Source organism: Pleurodeles waltl, chromosome 2_1, assembly GCF_031143425.1.
Source record: "Pleurodeles waltl isolate 20211129_DDA chromosome 2_1, aPleWal1.hap1.20221129, whole genome shotgun sequence".
Classification (NCBI taxonomy): Eukaryota; Metazoa; Chordata; class Amphibia; order Caudata; family Salamandridae; genus Pleurodeles; species Pleurodeles waltl.
The window spans coordinates 34,907,566-34,930,578 of NC_090438.1; the positions used below are offsets into that span (position 1 = coordinate 34,907,566).

At 48.7% G+C, this 23,013-nt stretch overlaps 1 protein-coding gene across 13 annotated transcripts in view; it reads left to right on the plus strand.

Annotated features, from left to right (window-relative positions):
• The window catches only part of MED12 (mediator complex subunit 12), a 786,294-nt gene that overhangs the window by 561,206 nt on the left and 202,075 nt on the right, over positions 1–23,013 (plus strand). For all 13 annotated transcript variants that reach the window (XM_069209253.1, XM_069209261.1, XM_069209285.1 and 10 more), the window contains one exon: positions 18,584–18,946. In XM_069209253.1, coding sequence (XP_069065354.1) covers positions 18,584–18,946 — 363 coding nt within the window. The remainder of the gene's footprint in view (positions 1–18,583; positions 18,947–23,013) is intronic.

Genomic DNA, 23,013 nt, shown 5'->3' on the forward strand with positions numbered 1-23,013 from the left:
TGTGTACTGTGATCACTTGCAGGGTTGGATGAAAACAGCTTCGTATAGCACTTATGCCCAAAGGAGTGAAGTACCTGCGGGGTGTGGCGCCAGCAGTAAGCTGCGGCACTTAGGCTCTGTTGGAACGTGTTGATGCTCCATTTTGTGAAGTGTTCCTCGTTTCCCAGTGCTAAGCAAGCCCCAAGAAGGTGTTTAAAAAGCAACAGTATATTACCTAGCAGCAATCGCCAGGTACTCATAGTTAGGACCTAGTTTCTATAGAAAAAGCAGTTTTTATTTTGCTATTACCTTTGGCGCCGTTTTAGGCATTGTCACAAAGCAGGGACCAAGAAAGGGGAGAGGGTTCAAAAAATGCATTTTCCCTAATCTTTCTATAGGGATTTTGAACAGCAGTAGCGCCCAAACCACCGGACAGAATTAAAATAGTTTGGCAGAAAGGTAGCTCTTGGTCCAGAAAGAACCCTATTTGGTGTAAATCAGTTATCAGTTTTTGAGAAACTAAAGGAAATCCATATTTGTATACATAGGGATGCGAAGGATTCACGACCCCTCGTGATCTCGTGCTGAGATCTGATTGGCTGCCAACACTTCAACAAGGAAGTGTTGGCAGCTAGGTTGGGTCTCGGCTTCAGCCGAGTTCTACCAAAAACAATTACAAATTTTTGCCGGAAGTCACAGCGGATCCCACGTGTTGTAATTCTGAAGCCCCCAGGTGGACCAAATCCCGGGGGCACTGCTATCCCTGGAGCCTTCGGTGACCACCACCTCCCCGGTGCTTTCATGATTTGGAAATGAGGCTGGCGGGGCACCGCACCCCCCCTCCCCAACCTAGCCCCACGGACCGCCACCTCCCTTGGGCTTGAATCTAATTCTGTGTGTGGGGGGGGAAAGGGGGGTAGTAGTAAAACAGGCACGGCTAGTTACAGTTAGTTATCTCAAGTAACTATACCTCATGCCGTACTCGCACCCTCGCCGTGCACTACTAATTACCTGACAAATTAATGCACTCATGACATTTTTGATACTATCATTAATATCAATGTAATATTTGCAGTAAAAAAAATGTATTGCAAGTAGCTTTAACTCATGCCCTAAGGTAACTATAACTTGCGCCCTCGCCATGCTCTGCTAATTACGCCACAAATAATGGCACTCATGACATTTTTGATAACATCATTGATAATATCAATGTAATATTTGCAGTAAAATGTTTGACAAAAAAACTGTGCATGGTGGGTGTGAGTTATAGTTACATTAGAGCAGGAGTTATAGTTACTTGAGATAACTAGAAGTGGTGAATTTCTATTGTTTTGTACGTCTAAAATGTGAGCCAAGGTATAATGTCCCTGTAGCCTTTGGTTTTTTAAGTGGAAAAAAAATATATATATATTATGTTCGATGGCATGTTTGGCTGAAGATACACATGCTCTGCATACTCATGGCATCTAGTGTTGGGTTCGAAGTTTTGCAAGTTGTTTTTCTTGGCAGAAGCATTTGCTGAGTAACGGGATTGAGTGGCTCCTTCTTAATGATAGTGCGCATGGGAATCGAGTCCTTTGTTAGATTGTTTTCTATCCGACATCGGGTTCAGACGGGTGTATCTTCGACCCGCTCAGGTTCAAAACTTTCCTCCATCTTTCCTTTATCAGCTGTATTGTTTTCTCTATCTCGTGTTTCAATTTTTGCATTCGTCTCCAGTCTTCAGTATGGGCACCGACCACACGCCCTTCAGAGCAACCTCACACATTTGGGCCTACCTCAAACACATGGCACGAAGAATATGCTGAGCTGATGTAACGGATGCCTGTTTGCTTTCTGTCCTCTGTGCCACTCGAAATACCCAAACACTGACCAGCATCTGGTGTGTAATCTGTGCCTCTCCCCCAATCATCAGAAAGCTTCCTGCAAATCTTTCTGGTCGAAGAAGACCCTTCGGGACTGAAGAACCCTTTGGTTGGAGATGGTGCACAAGACTCAGGACAACACGCTGGACATCTTGGGGAAGGGGCATGCCCAGGAGGAGCCAGAACAAGAGGAGGCTTTCTCCATCCAGGACTCCGACGTTCAATTGGATATCAAAACCCATGAGGTGACATCAACACAACCAGTGAGTACTGTGGCCCATCCTGCCCACCCCAAAACTGCTTAAAGGACCCTCACAGAGGTCGCCGGACCACCACCACCACTGCTGCCAGGCCATGGTTGGATCCGAAAAACTGCTTCGGCTGCCCTGCCCTCCAGCTCCAAAAATAGCCAAGATTACAGTAACACTGCCTTTGGCATCGATCTCCAGCTCCTCGGCAGAGCACTTTCAATCCGGACTGCGGCACCGAGTACTTCGGTTCAGAGTCGACCAACATCCACCTCTACTTTGGTACTGGCGAAAGGGCACCGACCGAAATCTCCTGTGCCAAAAGCAAGAAGATCAACTTCTTCGGAACCTGAAGACTCCAGCCAGGCCTCAGCTATGCCACCACGACTTGAGCCTACTTTGAGGCTATGGACTCTCGACAGCACCTTATGAATGCTCGACCGCACTGCCTCGATATGAAGGAGGGGAGAGAGTGCATTATTGCACCCATCCCGCCCATTCCTTTTCGATACTCTAATGTCCACATATAGGGATATCATGTTCCTCCCCATGCTCCCTGGCATGCTTCGTCATGCAGATGAAATTGTTTTTGAAGAACCGGTCCGCTCTAGGGTTATCAACCTTAGAGTAGAAAAAAAGTATAAACCTGCTCCTTCTGATCCACTATATATCAGATCCCAGGTTCCAACAGACTCCATAGTGGCCACCACTGCGCATAAACGGGCCAATAGTCAGGCCACAGCGGACTCTCCTCCCCTCAAACAAGGAGAGCAAAAAGCTGGATGCTGCCGGCAAAACAGTGGCTGCACACGGCAGCCAATCATTGGCGCATCACCAATTCACAGACATTCCTTGCAAGATAGGATCAAGCTCACTGGGACGAAATGAAGGAGCTCCTCCAATTTCTTCCAAATGATCACCGCAAAAGAGGACAACAGATTGTTGCAGAGGGGCAAGCAATCACTAATAATTCCATCCATAGTTCCCTGGATGCCGCAGACATGGCTGCACATAGTATAAACACCAGTATCCTAATTAGGAGACACGCCTGGCTTACATGCTCTGGCTTCAAATCAGAGGTACAGCAAGTGGTGCTCAATATGCCCTTCGACAAGTAGTATGTTTTCGGTCCTCAAGTAGACTGCATCTTTGAGAAGTTGAAAAAAGATAGACATCGCAAAGGCCATGGATGCTCTTCAGTCCTCCTCACAAAGAGGCACTTTTCGTTGCCCCACGTTTGCAAACCAGCAACCTCAGAAGCCTCTACCCCCAGTCCAGACAGTCTTCAACCTCATATTCTCTGTTTCTTCAAGGGAGCCTATAGAGGTAGAGGTAAGAGTACAGCCACCCACATGAAAACAGTGACTACCTACGTCTCCCCACCCCACACCTGTTGGGGGACGGATTACATTTTTTCATACAAAATGGTTCAACATCACCTCAGACCAATGGGTCCTTTCACTTATCGAACATGGTTACTGTCTGGAGCTCATTACCACCCCTCAAAACGTTCCCCTGCGCTACAGGCTATCCTATGAACTCTTCACCCTTCTCAAACGAGGTACAATCCCTTCTTTTTAAAGGGGCCATAGAGCGTTTTCCATTACAACACCAGGAAACAGGAGTATACTCCCTGTACTTCCTCATCCCAAAAAAAGATGGCTCTCTAAGGCCTATTCTGGATCTCAGAGCCTTAAAGCTCTGCATTTTATCAGAACACTTTCATGTGGTACTCTTCAAGATGTTATTCCCCTCCTGCAACAGAGCCACTTTATGACTGCCTTAGAGCTAAAGGACGCCTACTTCCATATGCCCAACTGCCCTGCACATCGAAAATACCTGAAGTTCGTAGTTGCAGCAAACATTACCAGTTCAGAGTCCTGCCTCTCGGAGTCACAGCTGCCCTCAGTCATCACAAAGTAGTCACTCCACACCTCAGAAGACAAAACATATGTCTGTTCCCTTACCTAAACGACTGGCTCATCAAAGCCAGCACACTACCACACTGCCAACATCACAAACAGATGACAATGGACCTGCTTCCCACACTGGGATTCACAGTCAGCTTTGTCAAATCCCATCTCCAAGCTCTTCAGATACATTCTTATCTAGGAGCTAATCTCAGCACAGTGTTGGGGCTAGCATACCCCAATCCTGCTCGAATTCACACTTTTCAGTCTTTTCTCCCCCAGTTTCAGGAGAATCGTACATACAGTCGACTATCACGCACCTATTAGGTATGATCGCTTCCTGCATTGCCATCTTTCTCCATGCCAGACTCCACATGCGTCCTGTACAGCAGTGTCTGCCACATCAGTGGTCTCAGTCACACGGTCACCCAAGGATCTAGTGTTGTTAGACCACCATACACACCACTCTGCAATGGTGGAACACCATCAACCTGTTGAAAGGGCAGCCTTTTCTGGACCCTGTGCCTTAGGTCATTCTGACCACAGATACATCAGTTACGGGTTGTGGCATTTACCTTCAAGACCTCACAGTACAGTGCCTTTGGGATCTCAGTCATCAATCCCTACTTTCCAATTACCTTGAGCTTCAGGCAGTATTTCTGGTCTTGAAAGCATTTCTTCATCAGTTGTCCCACAAGGTTGTCTTAGTCCGCACACACAACTTGACAGCCATGTATTACCTACAGAAACAAGGGGGTACACGATCATCCCATTTGACACAACTCTCTTACAGTATGGAAGTGGGCTCTCCACCACCACATTCAGCTGGGGGCAGAGTTTCTCCCAGGAATGGGCAATGACGTTGCAGACCTGGTCAGCAGGATGCAGCAACAAGTCCGTGAATGGGAACTCGCCCACAAACTGCTCAGGGAAACTGCTCAGACAGACTTTTTCGCCACAGCAGAACACGTAAAATGCCCAAGCTTCCCCTCCAGGTACCCACACCCTCTATCCAAGGGCAACACTATTTGGATGAACTGGTCAGGGATATTTGCTAGCGCTTTTCCACCTCTTCCTCTCATTCAATGTCTGATTCGGAAGATCAGGCTGACATCGCTCACCATGATCCTTGTAGCTCCCACTTGGGTGCATCAACCATGGTTCACCACACTTTACCCCTCAGTAGTTCCCCACGGGAAGCTCCCCAAGAAGCGGGACCTTCTCACTCAAAATCAAGGACTGATCAGACATCCTGACCCCAAGTCACTCAACCGTGCAATATGGCTTAAGGTCAAAGAGTTTGATTAGTTGGGCTTGCTTGCAGAATACATGGACATCCTCAAGAGAAGCTTGTTGACCCACAACTAGAGCATGTTATGCTCCAAATTGGAAATGCTTTGTGTTCTATTTGTAGGAAAGTAGCATCTTGCTGACACAGTTTCTCCTCCTTTTTTCCTGGTGTCAGTGTGTTTAAACTGTAGTACACTGGAATCCTGCTAATCAGGACCCCAGCGTCTGTGCTCTTTCCTCTAAATTTGGTTGCTGGTAAATGTTTACACCCCTCAATTGGCATACTGGTGCACCCATGTAAGTGCCTAGTATGTGGTACTTGGGTACCCAGGGCATTGGTACACCAGGGATCTCCCGTGGGCTGCAGCATGTATTATGCCACCTTTGGAAGCCCATGCAAACTGTCTGCAGGCCTGCCATATCACGATCACTGCACTTGGACACTGTAAATCACCCTTCTGGTAGGCCCTTCAGCTGAAGGACAGGGTGCATTTCCTTAAGTGTGAGGGTAGTCCTGCATGAGCAGGGTACCCCTACTAACCCCAGACTCCATTCCCTTGGCTTTGTAAGTGCAGGGAACCCTTCTTATGCTATGTAGTAGACACTGGTCAACACGAGTAGCCCAACTGCATAATGGCTTCTCCGAACCTAGGCATGTTTGGTATCATGCAACTACACCGATTCCAGTACTAGTTTCATGGTCCCACGTACTCTGGAGGTTTCTTAGAGGATCCCCCAGTTCTGCCAGTGCAGCCTTACTGGGTCTGGCTGCCAGCCCTCACTGCTGCTGACCCCAGACACTGTTCTGCCCTCCTGTTTCATGAGCCTAACTCAAGCAGGAGAAGGCAGAACAAAGGATTTCCTGCAAGGAAGAGGGTTGCCCACCTCTCCCTTTGAAACAAGTGTCTCGGGTGGGGTGGGGTGGCCTCTGAGCGCCACCAGGCTGCTTTGAAGGGCACATTTGGCGCCCTCCTTGCATAGTCCGGTTTGCATCAGTTCAGCAACCTCACTTCTCACTCTGGTGCAAAACCACTCAAAGGACAGGGGAGTGACCATCCCCTGTCCAGCTCCTCCCCTAGGGAGGTGAGCAGAGCTCTTCCAGGTGGCCAGATGATTCTGCCATCTTGGAAACAAGGTGGGCAGAGGCCCCAGGCAGCATCTGACTGGTTAGGCCAGGCAAATGACGTCCCTGACTCCTCTAATAGGTGGGTCACTACAGAGAGTGACCAAATCCCTTTTAGGGCTACTTAAGGGCTCCCCCGAGGGTGAGTCCTCAGATTCGCTGAGCAAGACTCTCCAAGGAACTCTCTGCAAGACATCTGCTCCTGTTCTCTGGAACCGCTGCTGGTCTGCTTTTGGACCTGAGACTCTATCCATTTGGGAGGGCTCGCACTGCAACGCTGCTTCTCCAGCTTCTGCAAGATTTCTGCAACATCAGTAGCTGTCCATTTTTCAGGGTCACATGGAAGAAGGAATCTCCATTGGAGTGAAGGAGTCCATCCCCTGCATCTGCAGGCACCCCAAGATAACGACCGACTGGTTGATCCTGCTGCCCCAAGGACGACGAAAAGGCTCTGCTCACAGGTGGTGGTTCTGTGTTCCTCTCCGGGTCCAACTTGTCTTCTGACCAGCTTGGGAGAAGGTGAACTCTTATGGCAGCCACTGGAACAGAACCCCTGTGTACTGTGACAGTTGCTCTTGCCAAAGCTTGTTGACTGTTCCTCCAGGAGATCTTCAGGCTCCAAGAAGCCCTAGCCTCCAGCACTCTGCAACTCTAAGATCAGCTTCCACTCTGCAGCTTCTGCGATGTGGGACTCCTATTTTGTTGTGCTGCTAAGATCTGCCTGTGCCTGCTGTCCATTGGTCACTCATGGGGGCTCCTCCAACTCCGGCTGGCTTTCCCTCCTGCTGAAGGCCTGTCCTGACTCCCCTCCAAGGGTTGAGTCACTAGGAGCTTGTTGGTCCTCAACAACCTGCAATCTTCCTTGCATCAGCTTTTACCTTTTACTTGTTGGTGGCTCTACTGGCCACTGACCCTCCTGTAATTTGGCGACCGATGTGGGACAGCTCATGGGCGACTCCAAGGATCTCCTGTATCTCCCTGGACTCCGCAGCTGGACTTCCTCCTTCACCAAACTGTACCATTGTTTTCCCCAATTGGCACACCTCTGGCACACTGTGAAAGGTACCAGTGGTACTAAGGGCTCTGTGTCCAGAGAGGGGCCCTAAGGGCTGTAGCATATAGTGTGCCACACTAAGGGACCTCTCACCAAACACATGCACACTGCCATTGCAGATTGCGTGTTCTGGTGGGGAGAAAAAGGTAAAGTCGACATGGCACCCCTGCCAGGGTGCTATGACTACAAGCCACTACCTGTGGCATAGGTAAGTCACTCCTCTAGCAGGCCTTAGAGCCCTAAGGCAGAGGGCATAGCTACATGAGCAATATGCCCTACATGTCTAAGTCCATTCTTTGACATTGTAAGTGCAGTGTGGAGAATTTGAGTACATGCCCTGGGAGTTTGTCATTATGAACACCACAGCTCCATGATGGCGTCACTGAAGCGTTAGAAGTTTATCAAACTTCTCAGAACAATAAACCCACACTGATGCCAGTGTTGGATTTATTGTACAATGCACACAGACGGCATCTTAGAGATGACCCCCCTGTATTTTTCCCAACCCTTGAATGCAGGACCAGTCTGTACCAGCCTACCACTAACAGACAAGTTTCTGACCCCATGGGGTGAGAGCCTTTGTGCTCTCTGGTGTCCAAAACAAACTCTGCTCTGGGTGAAGGTGCTTCACACCTCCCCCCTGCAGGAACTGTAACACTTGGCGGTGAGCCTCAAATGCTCAGGCCTCCTGCTAGAGGAGATGCTTGCCTCTGCCCCACTAACTGTCCCCCCACGGGCCAAGCCTAACTTTTGGCAGCAAGTCCGGTGGGAAAATTAGGAAAAAAAATGGAGGAGTGACCACTTCAGCTGGGACAGGGTGCCATGCCCACAAACAGTTACCTGTGCCCTAGGTAAATCACTCCTCTAGCAGGCCCTAGAGCCATAGGGTAGAGTGCACTATACCACAGGTGAGGGTATAGCTGCATGAGCAATGTGCCCCTACAGTGTCTAACTCCATTCTTGGTTATAGTGAGTGCAGAGTGGCCATATTGGGTACATGGACTGGGAGTTTGTGGTCCGAACTCCACAGCTCCTTGATGGCTTCGCTGAAGACTGGGAAGTTCGTATCAAACTTCTCAGCACAATAAACCCACACCAATGCCAGTGTTGGATTTATTGTCAAATGCACCCAGAGGTAAATTTAGAGATGCCCCCGTATTTTACCTAACCCTTTAATGTAAGGCTGACCAGTCTGTGCCAGCCTGCCACTAACAGACAATTTTCTGACCCCATGTGGTGAGTCTTTGTGCTCTCTGGGGTCAGAAACAGAGCCTCCTCTGAGTGGAGGTGCTTCACACCTCCCCCTTGCAGGATCTGCAACCCTTGGCAGTGAGCCTCAAAGGCTCAAGCCCCCTGTTACAGTGCCACCGGGCACTTCAGCTAGTGGAGGTGCCCGCCCCCCAGACCAAACCGCACTTTTGTTGGCAGATCCGGCGGGAAAATTAGGAAAAACAAGGAGTGACCGTTCCAGCTGGGACTACCTCTAAGGTGTCCTGAGCTCAAGTGACCCCACCTCCTTTCAGAATCCTCCATCTTATTTTGGAGGAAAGGGACCAATAGGGTTAGGAATGTGCCCCACTCCCCAGATGGAGTGGGCACAGGAAGGATGTATCCACCTTCAGGGACAGTAGCCATTGGCTACTGCCCTTTGCTCCCGTAACACCCCTTACTCTAGTATTTAGGGGCAGCCCTAAACTTTACTCACCAGATTCCTGGCTGTCTCAAGAAGAAAGGAGGACTGCCAATCTGACCCCAGCAGTGAAGACTCCAGACGACAACTGACTTGACACCAGCCATACTGGCCTGTGCAGCTTCAAAGAACCTGCTTTAAGAAAGGGACGCATCCTGCAGGACCAGCAACTCTACATCAGCTAGAGGACTGCCTGCCAGCAGAGGACCAAGAACTCCTGAGGACTGCAATCCTGTCCAGAAGAAACCTCCAAAAAGGACTCCAGAATCACCCCCGATCCCCAAGCCCTGCCCACTCTGCACCCAATGTCCATAGTCCGAGTCCAGGTGGCCCACCGGTCCCAAGGCAGTTCCGACCTCGAGTCCACCCAGGGTGGACCCCTCCTGACCAACACGACAATGCCTGCGACCTGAATCCGGAGGACCCCGCCTGACCAGATCCGATGAAGATTCCTGACACCCAAGGAGACCCTGCATCTGCAACCCCCTAGCCTTGGAGAATCCTACCGACGGTCCCATCAGTGTTTAGTGGGTGCCTCTCCTTCCTATCCAGCCTTTGGTTTCCTGGAACCTAGACCCCGCCTGCGTCATCTTTTGTGACCCCCAGGCCCCCGCTCTCGCATTGAGAAGCATTGGGCGCCCAGCTCTGTGTTCGCACTCTGCACCAGGCCACTCCTGTGCCACTGAGGGTGTATGTTTGGTGTGAACCTGTGACCCCCTCAATTTCAAACCCAGTGCCAACTTTTCACCTCTGCACCCTGCTGGTCCCGTGTTGCTAGTGATGCCCTTTTGGGGTCAGCATGCACTTTGACCTGTGGATATCCTAACCCCCAAAGACTGGAATCGTAAGTCGTGTACTTACCTGCTAACTGTGCTGACACTTCCCCCTTAGGGCTCTATTGACTCCTAGGAAATATTGCACTGTCAACTTTTGAAATAGAAAAGTATTACTTACTTGCAAACTTCTTTATCTGCAAAAAACCAAATAAAGTGCATTTGGAACACATTCTTCATTCCTATTTACAACTGTACTTACCTGCTACAAAGAGATTCTGGTTCTAGTAATAAAGTAGCAAAATATATTTTTGCTATATAAAAACAATTGTCCTGGAGCCATTAAGTAGTGTGTGCCTCATTTATTGCCTGTGTGTATGTACAACAAATGCTTAACACTACCCTCTGATAAGCCTAACTGCTCGACCACACTACCACAAAAGAGAGCATTGGTATTGTCTACTTTAGCCTCTGGGGAACCCCTGAACTCAGTGCAGACAATACCTCATTTTAGTTAGTACATACACATCCACCTTCCTGCAGGTGGGCATTGCCTACCTGCACCACCTGGACATCTCCGAGTGGTCCGGACACTGTCCCCTTCTGTAGGAAGTTGGCTCTGTATGTGCTATTTCAAAGTAAGGAATAGCATGCACAGAGTCCAAGGGTTCCCCTTAGAGGTAAAATAGTGGTAAAAATAGATAATACTAATGCTCTATTTTGTGGTAGTGTGGTCGAGCAGTAGGCTTATCCAAGGAGTAGTGTTAAGCATTTGTTGTACATACACATAGACAATAAATGAGGTACACACACTCAGAGACAAATCCAGCCAATAGGTTTTTGTATAGAAAAATATATTTTCTTAGTTTATTTTAAGAACCACAGGTTCAAATTCTACATGTAATATCTCATTCGAAAGGTATTGCAGGTAAGTACTTTAGGAACTTTAAATCATAAAAATTGCATGTATACTTTTCAAGTTATTGACAAATAGCTGTTTTAAAAGTGGACACTTAGTGCAATTTTCACAGTTCCTAAAGGAGGTAAGTATTTGTTAGGTTAACCAGGTAAGTAGGACACTTACAGGGCTTAGTTCTTCGTCCAAAGTAGCCCACCGTTGGGGGTTCAGAGCAACCCCAAAGTCACCACACCAGCAGCTCAGGGCCGGTCAGGTGCAGAGTTCAAAGTGGTGCCCAAAACACATAGGCTAGAATGGAGAGAAGGGGGTGCCCCGGTTCCGGTCTGCTTGCAGGTAAGTACCCGCGTCTTCGGAGGGCAGACCAGGGGGGTTTTGTAGGGCACCGGGGGGGACACAAGCCCACACAGAAATTTCACCCTCAGCAGCGCGGGGGCGGCCGGGTGCAGTGTAGAAACAAGCGTCGGGTTCGCAATGTTAGTCTATGAGAGATCTCGGGATCTCTTCAACGCTGCAGGCAGGCAAGGGGGGGGTTCCTCGGGGAAACCTCCACTTGGGCAAGGGAGAGGGACTCCTGGGGGTCACTTCTCCAGTGAAAGTCCGGTCCTTTAGGTCCTGGGGGCTGCGGGTGCAGGGTCTCTCCCAGGCGTCGGGACTTAGGATTCAAAGAGTCGCGGTCAGGGGAAGCCTCGGGATTCCCTCTGCAGGCGGCGCTGTGGGGGGCTCAGGGGGGACAGGTTTTGGTACTCACAGTATCAGAGTAGTCCTGGGGTCCCTCCTGAGGTGTTGGATCTCCACCAGCCGAGTCGGGGTCGCCGGGTGCAGTGTTGCAAGTCTCACGCTTCTTGCGGGGAGCTTGCAGGGTTCTTTCAAGGCTGCTGGAAACAAAGTTGCAGCCTTTCTTGGAGCAGGTCCGCTGTCCTCGGGAGTTTCTTGTCTTTTCGAAGCAGGGGCAGTCCTCAGAGGATGTCGAGGTCGCTGGTCCCTTTGGAAGGCGTCGCTGGAGCAGGATCTTTGGAAGGCAGGAGACAGGCCGGTGAGTTTCTGGAGCCAAGGCAGTTGTCGTCTTCTGGTCTTCCTCTGCAGGGGTTTTCAGCTGGGCAGTCCTTCTTCTTGTAGTTGCAGGAATCTAATTTTCTAGGGTTCAGGGTAGCCCTTAAATACTAAATTTAAGGGCGTGTTTAGGTCTGGGGGGTTAGTAGCCAATGGCTACTAGCCCTGAGGGTGGGTACACCCTCTTTGTGCCTCCTCCCAAGGGGAGGGGGTTACAATCCTAACCCTATTGGGGGAATCCTCCATCTGCAAGATGGAGGATTTCTAAAAGTTAGAGTCACCTCAGCTCAGGACACCTTAGGGGCTGTCCTGACTGGCCAGTGACTCCTCCTTGTTGCTTTCTTTGTTCCCTCCAGCCTTGCCGCCAAAAGTGGGGGCCGTGGCCGGAGGGGGCGGGCAACTCCACTAAGCTGGAGTGCCCTGCGAGGCTGTGACAAAGGGGGGAGCCTTTGAGGCTCACCGCCAGGTGTCACAGTTCCTGCCTGGGGGAGGTGTTAGCATCTCCACCCAGTGCAGGCTTTGTTACTGGCCTCAGAGTGACAAAGGCACTCTCCCCATAGGGCCAGCAACATGTCTCGGTTTGTGGCAGGCTGCTAAAACTAGTCAGCCTACACAGATAGTCGGTTAAGTTTCAGGGGGCACCTCTAAGGTGCCCTCTGGGGTGTATTTTGCAATAAAATGTACACTGGCATCAGTGTGCATTTATTGTGCTGAGAAGTTTGATACCAAACTTCCCAGTTTTCAGTGTAGCCATTATGGTGCTGTGGAGTTCGTGTTCGACAAACTCCCAGACCATATACTCTTATGGCTACCCTGCACTTACAATGTCTAAGGTTTTGTTTAGACACTGTAGGGGTACCATGCTCATGCACTGGTACCCTCACCTATGGTATAGTGCACCCTGCCTTAGGGCTGTAAGGCCTGCTAGAGGGGTGTCTTACCTATACTGCATAGGCAGTGAGAGGCTGGCATGGCACCCTGAGGGGAGTGCCATGTCGACTTACTCGTTTTGTCCTCACTAGCACACACAAGCTGGCAAGCAGTGTGTCTGTGCTGAGTGAGAGGTCTCCAGGGTGGCATAAGACATGCTGCAGCCCTTAGAGACCTTCCTTGGCATCAGGGCCCTTGGTACTAGAAGTACCAGTTACAAGGGACTTATCTGGATGCCAGGGTCTGCCAATTGTGGATACAAAAGTACAGGTTAGGGAAAGAACACTGGTGCTGGGGCCTGGTTAGCAGGCCTCAGCACACTTTCAATTGTAAACATAGCATCAGCAAAGGCAAAAAGTCAGGGGGCAACCATGCCAAGGAGGCATTTCCTTACACCTTCTTTTTCAGGTTCTTCACGTCAGGAATCCACCTTTGGGTTCCACTGACCTGGTCCACGGGTCGTGACAGCAGCTGGTCAGTCGATGCTTCTATTGACTTTAACGCGGGTGTCCGATGCCACTTCACCCCTACGCACCTGGGCTCCCTGATGTAGGTACTCCGGTCTTCTGGTTCTCCATGAGTGGGGCACTCTCCAGCCTTCTTTGTGCCAACTGGTTTCCTCGAGGTCCACTGGTAAGGGTCCTGAATCCATAAAATCCAACTGCGACGGCCCTGTGTTAGCCTATGGGACACCCGGCTCAATAACAACCCTAGAACTTACCTCCTACTCCCCCAGCCCCTAGGATCCTAACACTTACCTTGGTTGGGCACCTCCATTCTTATAGCACTTTGTTAGCATATCGTTCAGCCCCCCATAGGGTGCCATGTATTTCTGTGCTTTTCCTGGTTGTTGCGAAGTGTATACTTTGTGTGTTATCTCCAAGTGGAGATATACCAATGTTAGTATAGTCTTAGTGTTGTAATAAAGAATACTTTATTTTTGCAACACCTAGTGTGGTTCTTTCTTGTGTAATGTAGGAAGTTGGCTCTGTATGCACTATTTCAAAGTAAGGAATAGTATGCACAGAGTCCAAGGGTTCCCCTTAGAGGTAAGATAGTGGCAAAAAGAGATAATACTAATGCTCTATTTTGTGGTAGTGTGGTCGAGCAGTAGGCTTATCAAAGGAGTAGTGTTAAGCATTTGTTGTACATACACACAGGCAATAAATGAGGAACACACACTCAGAGACAAATCCAGCCAATAGGTTTTGTTATAGGAAAATATATTTTCTTAGTTTATTTTAAGAACCACAGGTTCAAATTCTACATGTAATATCTCATTTGAAAGGTATTGCAGGTAAGTACTTCAGGAACTTTAAATCATTACATTAGCATGTATACTTGTTACATAAAACACAATAATCTGTTTTAAAAGTGGACACTTAGTGCAATTTTCACAGTTCCTGGGGGAGGTAAGTTTTTGTTAGTTTTCACAGGTAAGTAAATCACTTACAGGTTTCAGTTTTTGGTCCAAGGTAGCCCACCGTTGGGGGTTCAGAGCAACCCCAAAGTTACCACACCAGCAGCTCAGGGCCGGTCAGGTGCAGAGGTCAAAGAGGTGCCCAAAACGCATAGGCTGCAATGGAGAGAAGGGGGTGCCCCGGTTCCAGTCTGCCAGCAGGTAAGTACCCGCGTCTTCGGAGGGCAGACCAGGGGGGTTTTGTAGGGCACCGGGGGGGACACAGGTCAGCACAAAAAGTACACCCTCAGCAGCGCGGGGGCGGCCGGGTGCAGTGTGCAAACACGCGTCGGGTTTGTAATGGTTTTCAATGAGAGATCAAGGGATCTCTTCAGCGTTGCAGGCAGGCAAGGGGGGGGCTCCTCGGGGTAGCCACCACCTGGGCAAGGGAGAGGGCCTCCTGGGGGTCACTCCTGCACAGGAGTTCCGTTTCTTTAGGTGCTGGGGGCTGCGGGTGCAGAGTCTTTTCCAGCCGTCGGGAAATGGAGTTCAGGCAGTCGCGGTCAGGGGGAGCCTCGGGATTCCCTCTGCAGGCGTCGCTGTGGGGGCTCAGGGGGGACAACTTTGGTTACTCACAGTCGTAGAGTCGCCGGAGGGTCCTCCCTGAAGCGTGATTTCTCCACCAGTCGAGTCGGGGTCGCCGGGTGCAGTGTTGCAAGTCTCACGCTTCTTGCGGGGATTTGCAGGGGTCTTTAAATCTGCTACTTGAAACAAAGTCGCAGTTCTTTTGGAGCAGTGCCGCTGTCCTCGGGAGTTTCTTGGTCTCTTGGAAGCAGGGCAGTCCTCTGAGGATTCAGAGGTCGCTGGTCCTGGAGAAAGCGTCGCTGGAGCAGGGTTCTTTAGAAGGCAGGAGACAGGCCGGTAGGACTGGGGCCAAAGCAGTTGGTGTCTTCTTTCTTCTTCTGCAGGGGTTTTCAGCTCAGCAGTCTTCTTCTTCGGTAAGTTGCAGGAATCTAAATCTTAGGTTCAGGGGAGCCCTTAAATACTAAATTTAAGGGCGTGTTTAGGTCTGGGGGGTTAGTAGCCAATGGCTACTAGCCCTGAGGGTGGGTACACCCTCTTTGTGCCTCCTCCCAAGGGGAGGGGGTCACATCCCTAATCCTATTGGGGAATCCTCCATCTGCAAGATGGAGGATTTCTAAAAGTTAGAGTCACTTCAGCTCAGGACACCTTAGGGGCTGTCCTGACTGGCCAGTGACTCCTCCTTGTTATTCTCATTATTTTCTCCTGCCTTACCGCCAAAAGTGGGGGCCGTGGCCGGAGGGGGCGGGCAACTCCACTAGCTGGAGTGTCCTGCGGTGCTGGCACAAAGGGGTGAGCCTTTGAGGCTCACCGCCAGGTGTGACAGCTCCTGCCTGGGGGAGGTGTTAGCATCTCCACCCAGTGCAGGCTTTGTTACTGGCCTCAGAGTGACAAAGGCACTCTCCCCATGGGGCCAGCAACATGTCTCTAGTGTGGCAGGCTGCTGGAACCAGTCAGCCTACACAGATAGTTGGTTAAGGTTTCAGGGGGCACCTCTAAGGTGCCCTCTGGTGTGTATTTTACAATACAATGTACACTGGCATCAGTGTGCATTTATTGTGCTGAGAAGTTTGATACCAAACTTCCCAGTTTTCAGTGTAGCCATTATGGTGCTGTTGAGTTCGTGTAAAACAGACTCCCAGACCATATACTCTTATGGCTACCCTGCACTTACAATGTCTAAGGTATTGCTTAGACACTGTAGGGGCACAGTGCTCATGCACTGGTGCCCTCACCTATGGTATAGTGCACCCTGCCTTAGGGCTGTAAGGCCTGCTAGAGGGGTGACTTATCTATACCTGCATAGGCAGTGAGAGGCTGGCATGGCACCCTGAGGGGAGTGCCATGTCGACTTACTCGTTTTGTTCTCACCAGCACACACAAGCTGGCAAGCAGGGTGTCTGTGCTGAGTGAGGGGTCTCCAGGGTGGCATAAGATATGCTGCAGCCCTTAGAGACCTTCCTTGGCATCAGGGCCCTTGGTACCAGGGGTACCATTTACAAGGGACTTATCTGGATGCCAGGGTGTGCCAATTGTGGATACAAAAGTACAGGTTAGGGAAAGAACACTGGTGCTGGGGCCTGGTTAGCAGGCCTCAGCACACTTTCAATTCAAAACATAGCATCAGCAAAGGCAAAAAGTCAGGGGGTAACTATGCCAAGGAGGCATTTCCTTACATGTAACTGTTACTGACTGACTATTGTGGTATTGCAAGTGCTTTACACTCCTCCTGGATAAGCTTTAGCTGCTCACCACAGCTACCCCTAGAAAGCTTTTGCTATCTAGACTCCTAAACACTATCACTAAGGGTTGGCTGGACTGTGAGTGGGTGCAAGAGGGTCTGAGTGGGTCTGTGAATGGGTGCATGAGTGTGAGTGGGTGCATGAGTATGAGTGGGTGTGTAAGGGGCTGAGTGGGTGAAAGAGATTGACAAAGAGATTGAGAGAGAGAGAGTTTTCTTTAGACGTTGATGGATGATATACTTAGAATGAGATATTTCTGGACAAATTGAAAAGAAAAATATATCAGTTAAAAAGAGTAAGATCACCTTTTGGAATGAATCTTAAACTTTTAAAGTTGAAAGAAATTGAAGTAGGGAAATTACCACAGACACTCTTGGACTAGAACCCTCACCTTTCAGTGTGAGGGTCTGTTCCCTTAAGCTTTATGCCACATGTGACTTCCTTACTGTAGTCACTGTATGGGGAGACCATTGCAATGAATATCTCTCTCTCTCTGTCTCCGATCCCATTATGGGATGGAAGCGAGGGAGAAGAGTGTGACAGGAGCACGGGGAAGCCCCTGCGGTCCTAGCCTGCTCCCCACATGCTTTGGGAGCCAGCATTGCTGCCATAAGTGGGGAGCTGCTTTATGTAGCAGCTCCCTGCATGTGGAAGCAATGTTTTCATCTGTCTTCCCTGCATGCATATTTGTGTGCAGGGAATACAGATGAAAATTCCACTTTCTGCTGTTTGACAGCTCTCTTGCAGAAAGCGGAATTTGTTTGTTTTTGCTTGGTGGGAGCTGTCAAAGCTACCACCAAGCAAAAGCAAACAGCTATGTCCAGGGGTGGGTACTCCAGGACATAGCAGGAGCCGGCCTGGAGGGTTGGGGTCCCCAGGGCCATCTGTGACTCCTCAAGAGGTGCCATGTGGCCCTCCTCCAACTCTGCATGTAGCCCCGGGGAGGTGGTGGTCCCCATGGCTGCGGGGTTCTGAAACATACCCCCCCTTTTTTTCACATTTGCCGGGGGAAGTGGTTGGTCTGCAGGGGGGCTGAGTATCCCCTGCACATTTGATTTGATTAGAGCCCCGGGGAGATGGTGGTCCCTGGGGCTGTGGGGGGGACCAGGCTGACTCCCGTCCCCCCCCCCCCCCCCTCCGCTTTCTTGTTGAAGTGTTGGCAGCCAATCAGATCTCAGCACAAGAGGGGGTGGGTTTGCAAAGCATTTGCATCCCTATTTATAAAAATCTGGATTTTATTTAATTTATCTAAAACTAATGAACATATTTACACCAAATAACAAAAAAGTTGCTTTCCTGACCAAGAGCTAACTTCCACCCAAACTTTGGTATAATTCCGTCTAGTGGTTTGGGTGCTATCACTGTTCAGAATCCCTATGGGAAAATGAATGGGGAAAAAGCATTTTGAGAGCCTCCCTTTTCCTCAGCCCCCGCTTGACAGATCACCCAGAAACGTTCCTGACAGCAGCTCACATGAGCAGCAAATGTTTTTGGAAATGTTCGGGAAGATTCCTCAACTGGCACCAAAGACATAGGCAAGTCAAAAAATGTCCTAACTAGAACTACCCGGTGGCGTATGCCACTAGACAATATATATGTTCGATGGCATGTGTAGCTGCAGATGCTTAGCTCTTCCGACATCTAGTGTTGGGCTTGCAGTGTTACAAGTTCTTTTTCTTCTAAGAAGTCTGTAATAAAAATATAAATACAGTCACCGCAGACTGGTAGCAGAGTACAGCAACCCTCACCGTTAAATGTTGACCTTGTCTGAAAATCATTCCACTTTTGGAGATGACCAGCGTTGCATTTTATGCCATGTTTCTGTACACAACTTTGTCCACCTGTTCTGGATGAGTGTCCCAAATCATCTAATAATGGATTCAGCTTACAATGTATTGGTTTTTCATTAACTTGATACCCACCCCCCTCTGTCCAAGCTCCACAGATAGTCCTCAGTGTTTCTGATAATTGGCTTAGTCACTGTGTTCGTCTCCTCTACATGATTACTAAATCTGGGATTTTTCTTTAGGGGTTGCAAGTGTCGACCAAGCAGAAGATCTCTCCGTGGGACCTCTTTGAAGGCCTGAAGCACTCCGCACCTCTGTCCTGGGGTTGGTTCGGGACTGTGCGTGTGGATCGGAAGGTGTCCCGGTTTGAGGAACAGCAGAGACTTCTCTTGTACCACACACATTTAAAGCCTCGACCACGAAGCTACTACCTTGAGCCCCTGCCCCTCCCACCAGAGGAGGAGGAGCCCCACACACCGGTTACCTTAGAGCCCGAAAAGAAAGTCATTGAGCCGGTGAAGCCTGAGAAGACAAACTCTGCTGCTGCTACGGAAGAGAAAAGAAAGAAAACAAAGAAGAAAAGACCTCCGCCCGCCAAGCAGGAGGTAAGCATGTTTGTCTATTAACACTGATTGCTCCCGGCCCTATATTAGGTTTGCGATACAAGCTGCACATGGCATACAGCAAGGTTTAACTTGGTCATACCCACCACTGTTAACCACGGAGGTGAACTGGGATAGGCGAGCACAGAGACAGCCATCAGTCACACATTGTCTCTGCTTCTGAATTGTTCCTTTGCTGGACCAGAAAAGGAGGATTATCTTTAAATTAATACTTCTGCCGTACCTTGGCACCTCATCCGCCTACGCTTTCATAGAGTAATTTGAATCCCATTTTTGTTACTATGAACTCTTCAGACTTTTATTGACTGTTCAGAGCTAATGGCTTCTGATAACCAAACTATATGCTTGTAAAGTATCTCAACAGCTTTCTATGACTTTTGTTCTCATACAAACATATGATACATTTACAGGGCATATAATCATTCCTGGCAATTTCCCATAAGGACCTTTTTGTGATCTTAAAAAGTGTTATTAGAGTTCCTCCCTGTTCAGCGTATTCTTATAAGGCTGTTCATTAGACATATTCACAGATCTGTTACCTCTGTTCTTCCATCCTTAGTTGCGGCTCTCTCATAGGGATGTATAGTGTGGTGTGCTTTCTCTTCAGTATTTGCTCATCCCTTCTTGATAACGTCTTTACTCATAGCTGCACAGAAGACTCAGTAGTCGTTTATAAAGTGATCCAACATCCATTCGCTTCAGGCTCTCATTGAGGCATATTTATAGCCGTGTGTATTGTGGTCAGGTATCCCCAGCTCCCTATGAGATGCGTTGAAAACTTGTACCAAATCTGCAGTTGCCTCCTCTGAGGGGAATTATTAGACTCGCCCTTCAGTTGGGGCATGCCCTTATTGTGGCCCTGTGACACCCGTGACAAACGAGAACACGAGTATCCGCACAGGCTGCCCCCAGCTGACCACTGATAGCTCCACAATCCTCCCACAGGTAAACCAGTTTTTATTCTTGCTCAATTTTGTCTGGTTTATCTTTTCTTTTCCTTTTTCTGTTTGTGCTCTGTACCCATTATTACCTCGTTTGACGCCTTTTGCCAATTATCTATCCTAATGTGCAATCTTTATTTTTTTGTCCTTCATTGCCTTCTTCTTCTCTTTCACATAACCTCATATTTTCTATACGTTCCCTTCTCACTAGTTTACCCACTTATATCTGTGTGCATGATTTTCTCTTTCTCTACGATGTTCTTTACCTTATGTCAGCGCCCCGCTGTGCAGTGGTTTTCATGATTCTCCATCATGGTATTTTGCTATTGAGGTAAACCCGTTGGGTGAGGTAAAACTACTAAACCTACCTCTTCAAAATGACCTATCGTCCATCAGCATTGATTCTCTTAATACTATCACTAGTTGTTTTCTGTATCTCACCCTAATAACAGTCAGATGTCTAAGACCACTTAATTGCCAGCTGCAATTTAATTTTAAGGCTTTACCACTTTCTTCACTCACAACTGCAAGATTACATTCATTGTATGGAACCTTAATATGCATGACCCATAGCTGTCATAATCTGTAGATTTGTTTTGAGATTATATTTGTATTTGCTGAAAACCTGTCTTTGCCGTATATTCGTTTCTAGTGGATAATTCTACCTGCTAATTTACACCTTTCAGTCGCTCCTATGCCTCAGACTGGAAGTGGAACCTTGAAATGTCTCCCCTGCACTGCTAGGTGACATCTTGGTCTTTGCTCCTGAATCCACTGCTAGATATGACATCACAGGGTTGTATAAGATGTCACCTCGGAACATTTCTTTCCAAATAATTACACTTGCGGTGTTTTCAGTTCTGCTTTAAACCCAATTGCACTTTTCAGCACTAGATGTTGCTCTCGGACCCCTCAAACATCTTGTCTGGTACATGAGGCCCAATCACACCACCATGTGTGCCAAATGTGGGCTCGTGCTTTCCAAGGCAGTAGAGGTGCTGGAGGCCAAACTCTTCAAGTCATAGGCTCAGGATGAAGTTCCAGACCCAAGTCTTTCTCTATATTACGCCCTGGCTCACTTCCACCTGCAAGTTATGGAAGTTGGCTGTTTCAAAGGCACAAACATTTCTAGGAGAATACAAAGTAAGCAATGCAAGAGGGATTTGTGGGCTTCTTGATGTTGATGATGCTCAAGGGTTAGGTTTGCCAGTCTGCAGCAATATTTGGTACCCTGGCCTCAGTGTCTTCTTTCAAGCCGATCTTGGTGGAGTTCAAACCCAGCGCTATCTTTGGCAGCGGAGCCTTCCACTTTGTTCCTGCAGTTTCCAGGCTCTTGTACTGATTCCACATAGTTTGTGGTTTCAAACAGACAATGCTGATGCTTTTCTGCTCCACCCTTGCTCCCTCAGGTGTGGCTGGGATCCTAAGAAGAAACCTTGGCCCCGTCAGCTTTCCTGGCACTGGTTGACAAATTCACTCTCTTCCTGACGCCATGCTGACACAATCGAGTCGTCCTCCGGTGAAGCTCTTGCAGGTTGATGTGCTGTCCATGACTCCACCAGCATGGACTTCAGATTTGCTGCATCACACAGTTTATTACTGAACATGTAGGCTGTTTTGATCAGATCCTGATGTGGAAAACAGCATTTATGGAGAGGATGGCCTTATACAAGCCCTTACCTCATGATAAATACTTTGACAGGCTGGAGGGGCTGTTTGGTTCCTAATTTGCACCAGTCAGATGCTGAACATTATATACCACAACAGTGACAGCGGTGAGACGGTCAACATTCTTCTCCCTCGGCCCCAAGTAGGCCAGATGCTGGGGACTAACCTGAATTGGAGAATAACAGTGACCTGGACACTTCAGCAGAGATGGGCCTAGAATGCCCGTTGGGACCTTCCACATGGGCAAATGCCTCATTTACGTATGTGCTTCGCAACGCTGCAAAGGTTGTTTGGATCCTTTTGCCTGTAGAGGAGACCAAGGCTAACCTTCTTACAGAAATTCTTGAATTAGCACATCCCTTCATTTTACCTCCGCTTCCCTTGTACAAGGTGTTAATGGACCCCATTTTGCTAACATGGCAGAAGCTAGCCTCTGACCCTGCCGTAAACTACCAGGTCATGCACTGCCATTGACTGGTTTCTGGGGACCCAACATTTTTGATTGCTCACTCTGCTCATGAGTCTTGAGATCGAGGTGTTGTCCTCCTTCAAAGAGCACTGTCTTTTGCAGCGTGAATCTTTTTTGGATTCACATGCTGTGCATCTTTCCACCTACTAGTGATTGGTGCAAGGAACTTTCTCCTTGTATAGTAGTCCTTGCCTAATAATTTTATTTTATTTTATTAGGTCGAGCATAGCAGCGCGCAAGTGCTGCTTTTCCGACATGTTGGTATGTATCTGGGCTTTTAACAATGCCCACCTCACGCCCAACACTACCACTCGTTCGTGGGCTTGCCCTTCAGAAATCCTTTGATGACATTGACAAATGGTTTGTTTGTCCCTTCTTGGGGAGGCTTTGTTACCACCTTGGCCATCGCCCCTGTTACATGGCTACTTGCACTTTAAGTTTACTGCAAGGGAAGTTCTTTTTCCTTTTGTGTGTCTTTTCACGCTGATGCTCATGGCGACCGTGGCTCTGTGAATCCGCTCACTTATGTGAAACTGTTTTACTTTTAATTTCCAATTTATGTGGCAAGAAAAGTCTGGTTAGGAGTTTACAACGCTAATAACTAATTCGAGCAAATGCGAGTCCCACTGCATTGAAAATGATTGTTTGGTTGGGAGTCGACGGTCCCCACCATTTGATGCTTGTTCCATCCTCCTGTGATGTCAGATGCCCTCTGTAGGAAACTGGGCTTCTTTGTAGATGTACCCCAATTTTTGCCCACTTTTAGAACTCCTAAATGCTGATTTTCGACTCTGACAGTGTACTTAGGCCTGCTAAGCAGACCTCAGTACCAAGTGCCCATTCCTTAAAAGTGAAGTATGTCTAATTGTTTACAGGTGGCACAGGACTTTAACACCCCTGTACGTCCCTAGTAAATGGTACCCCTGGTACAGAGGGCATGGGTACTAAAGAGGGTACCTAAGGGCTGCAGC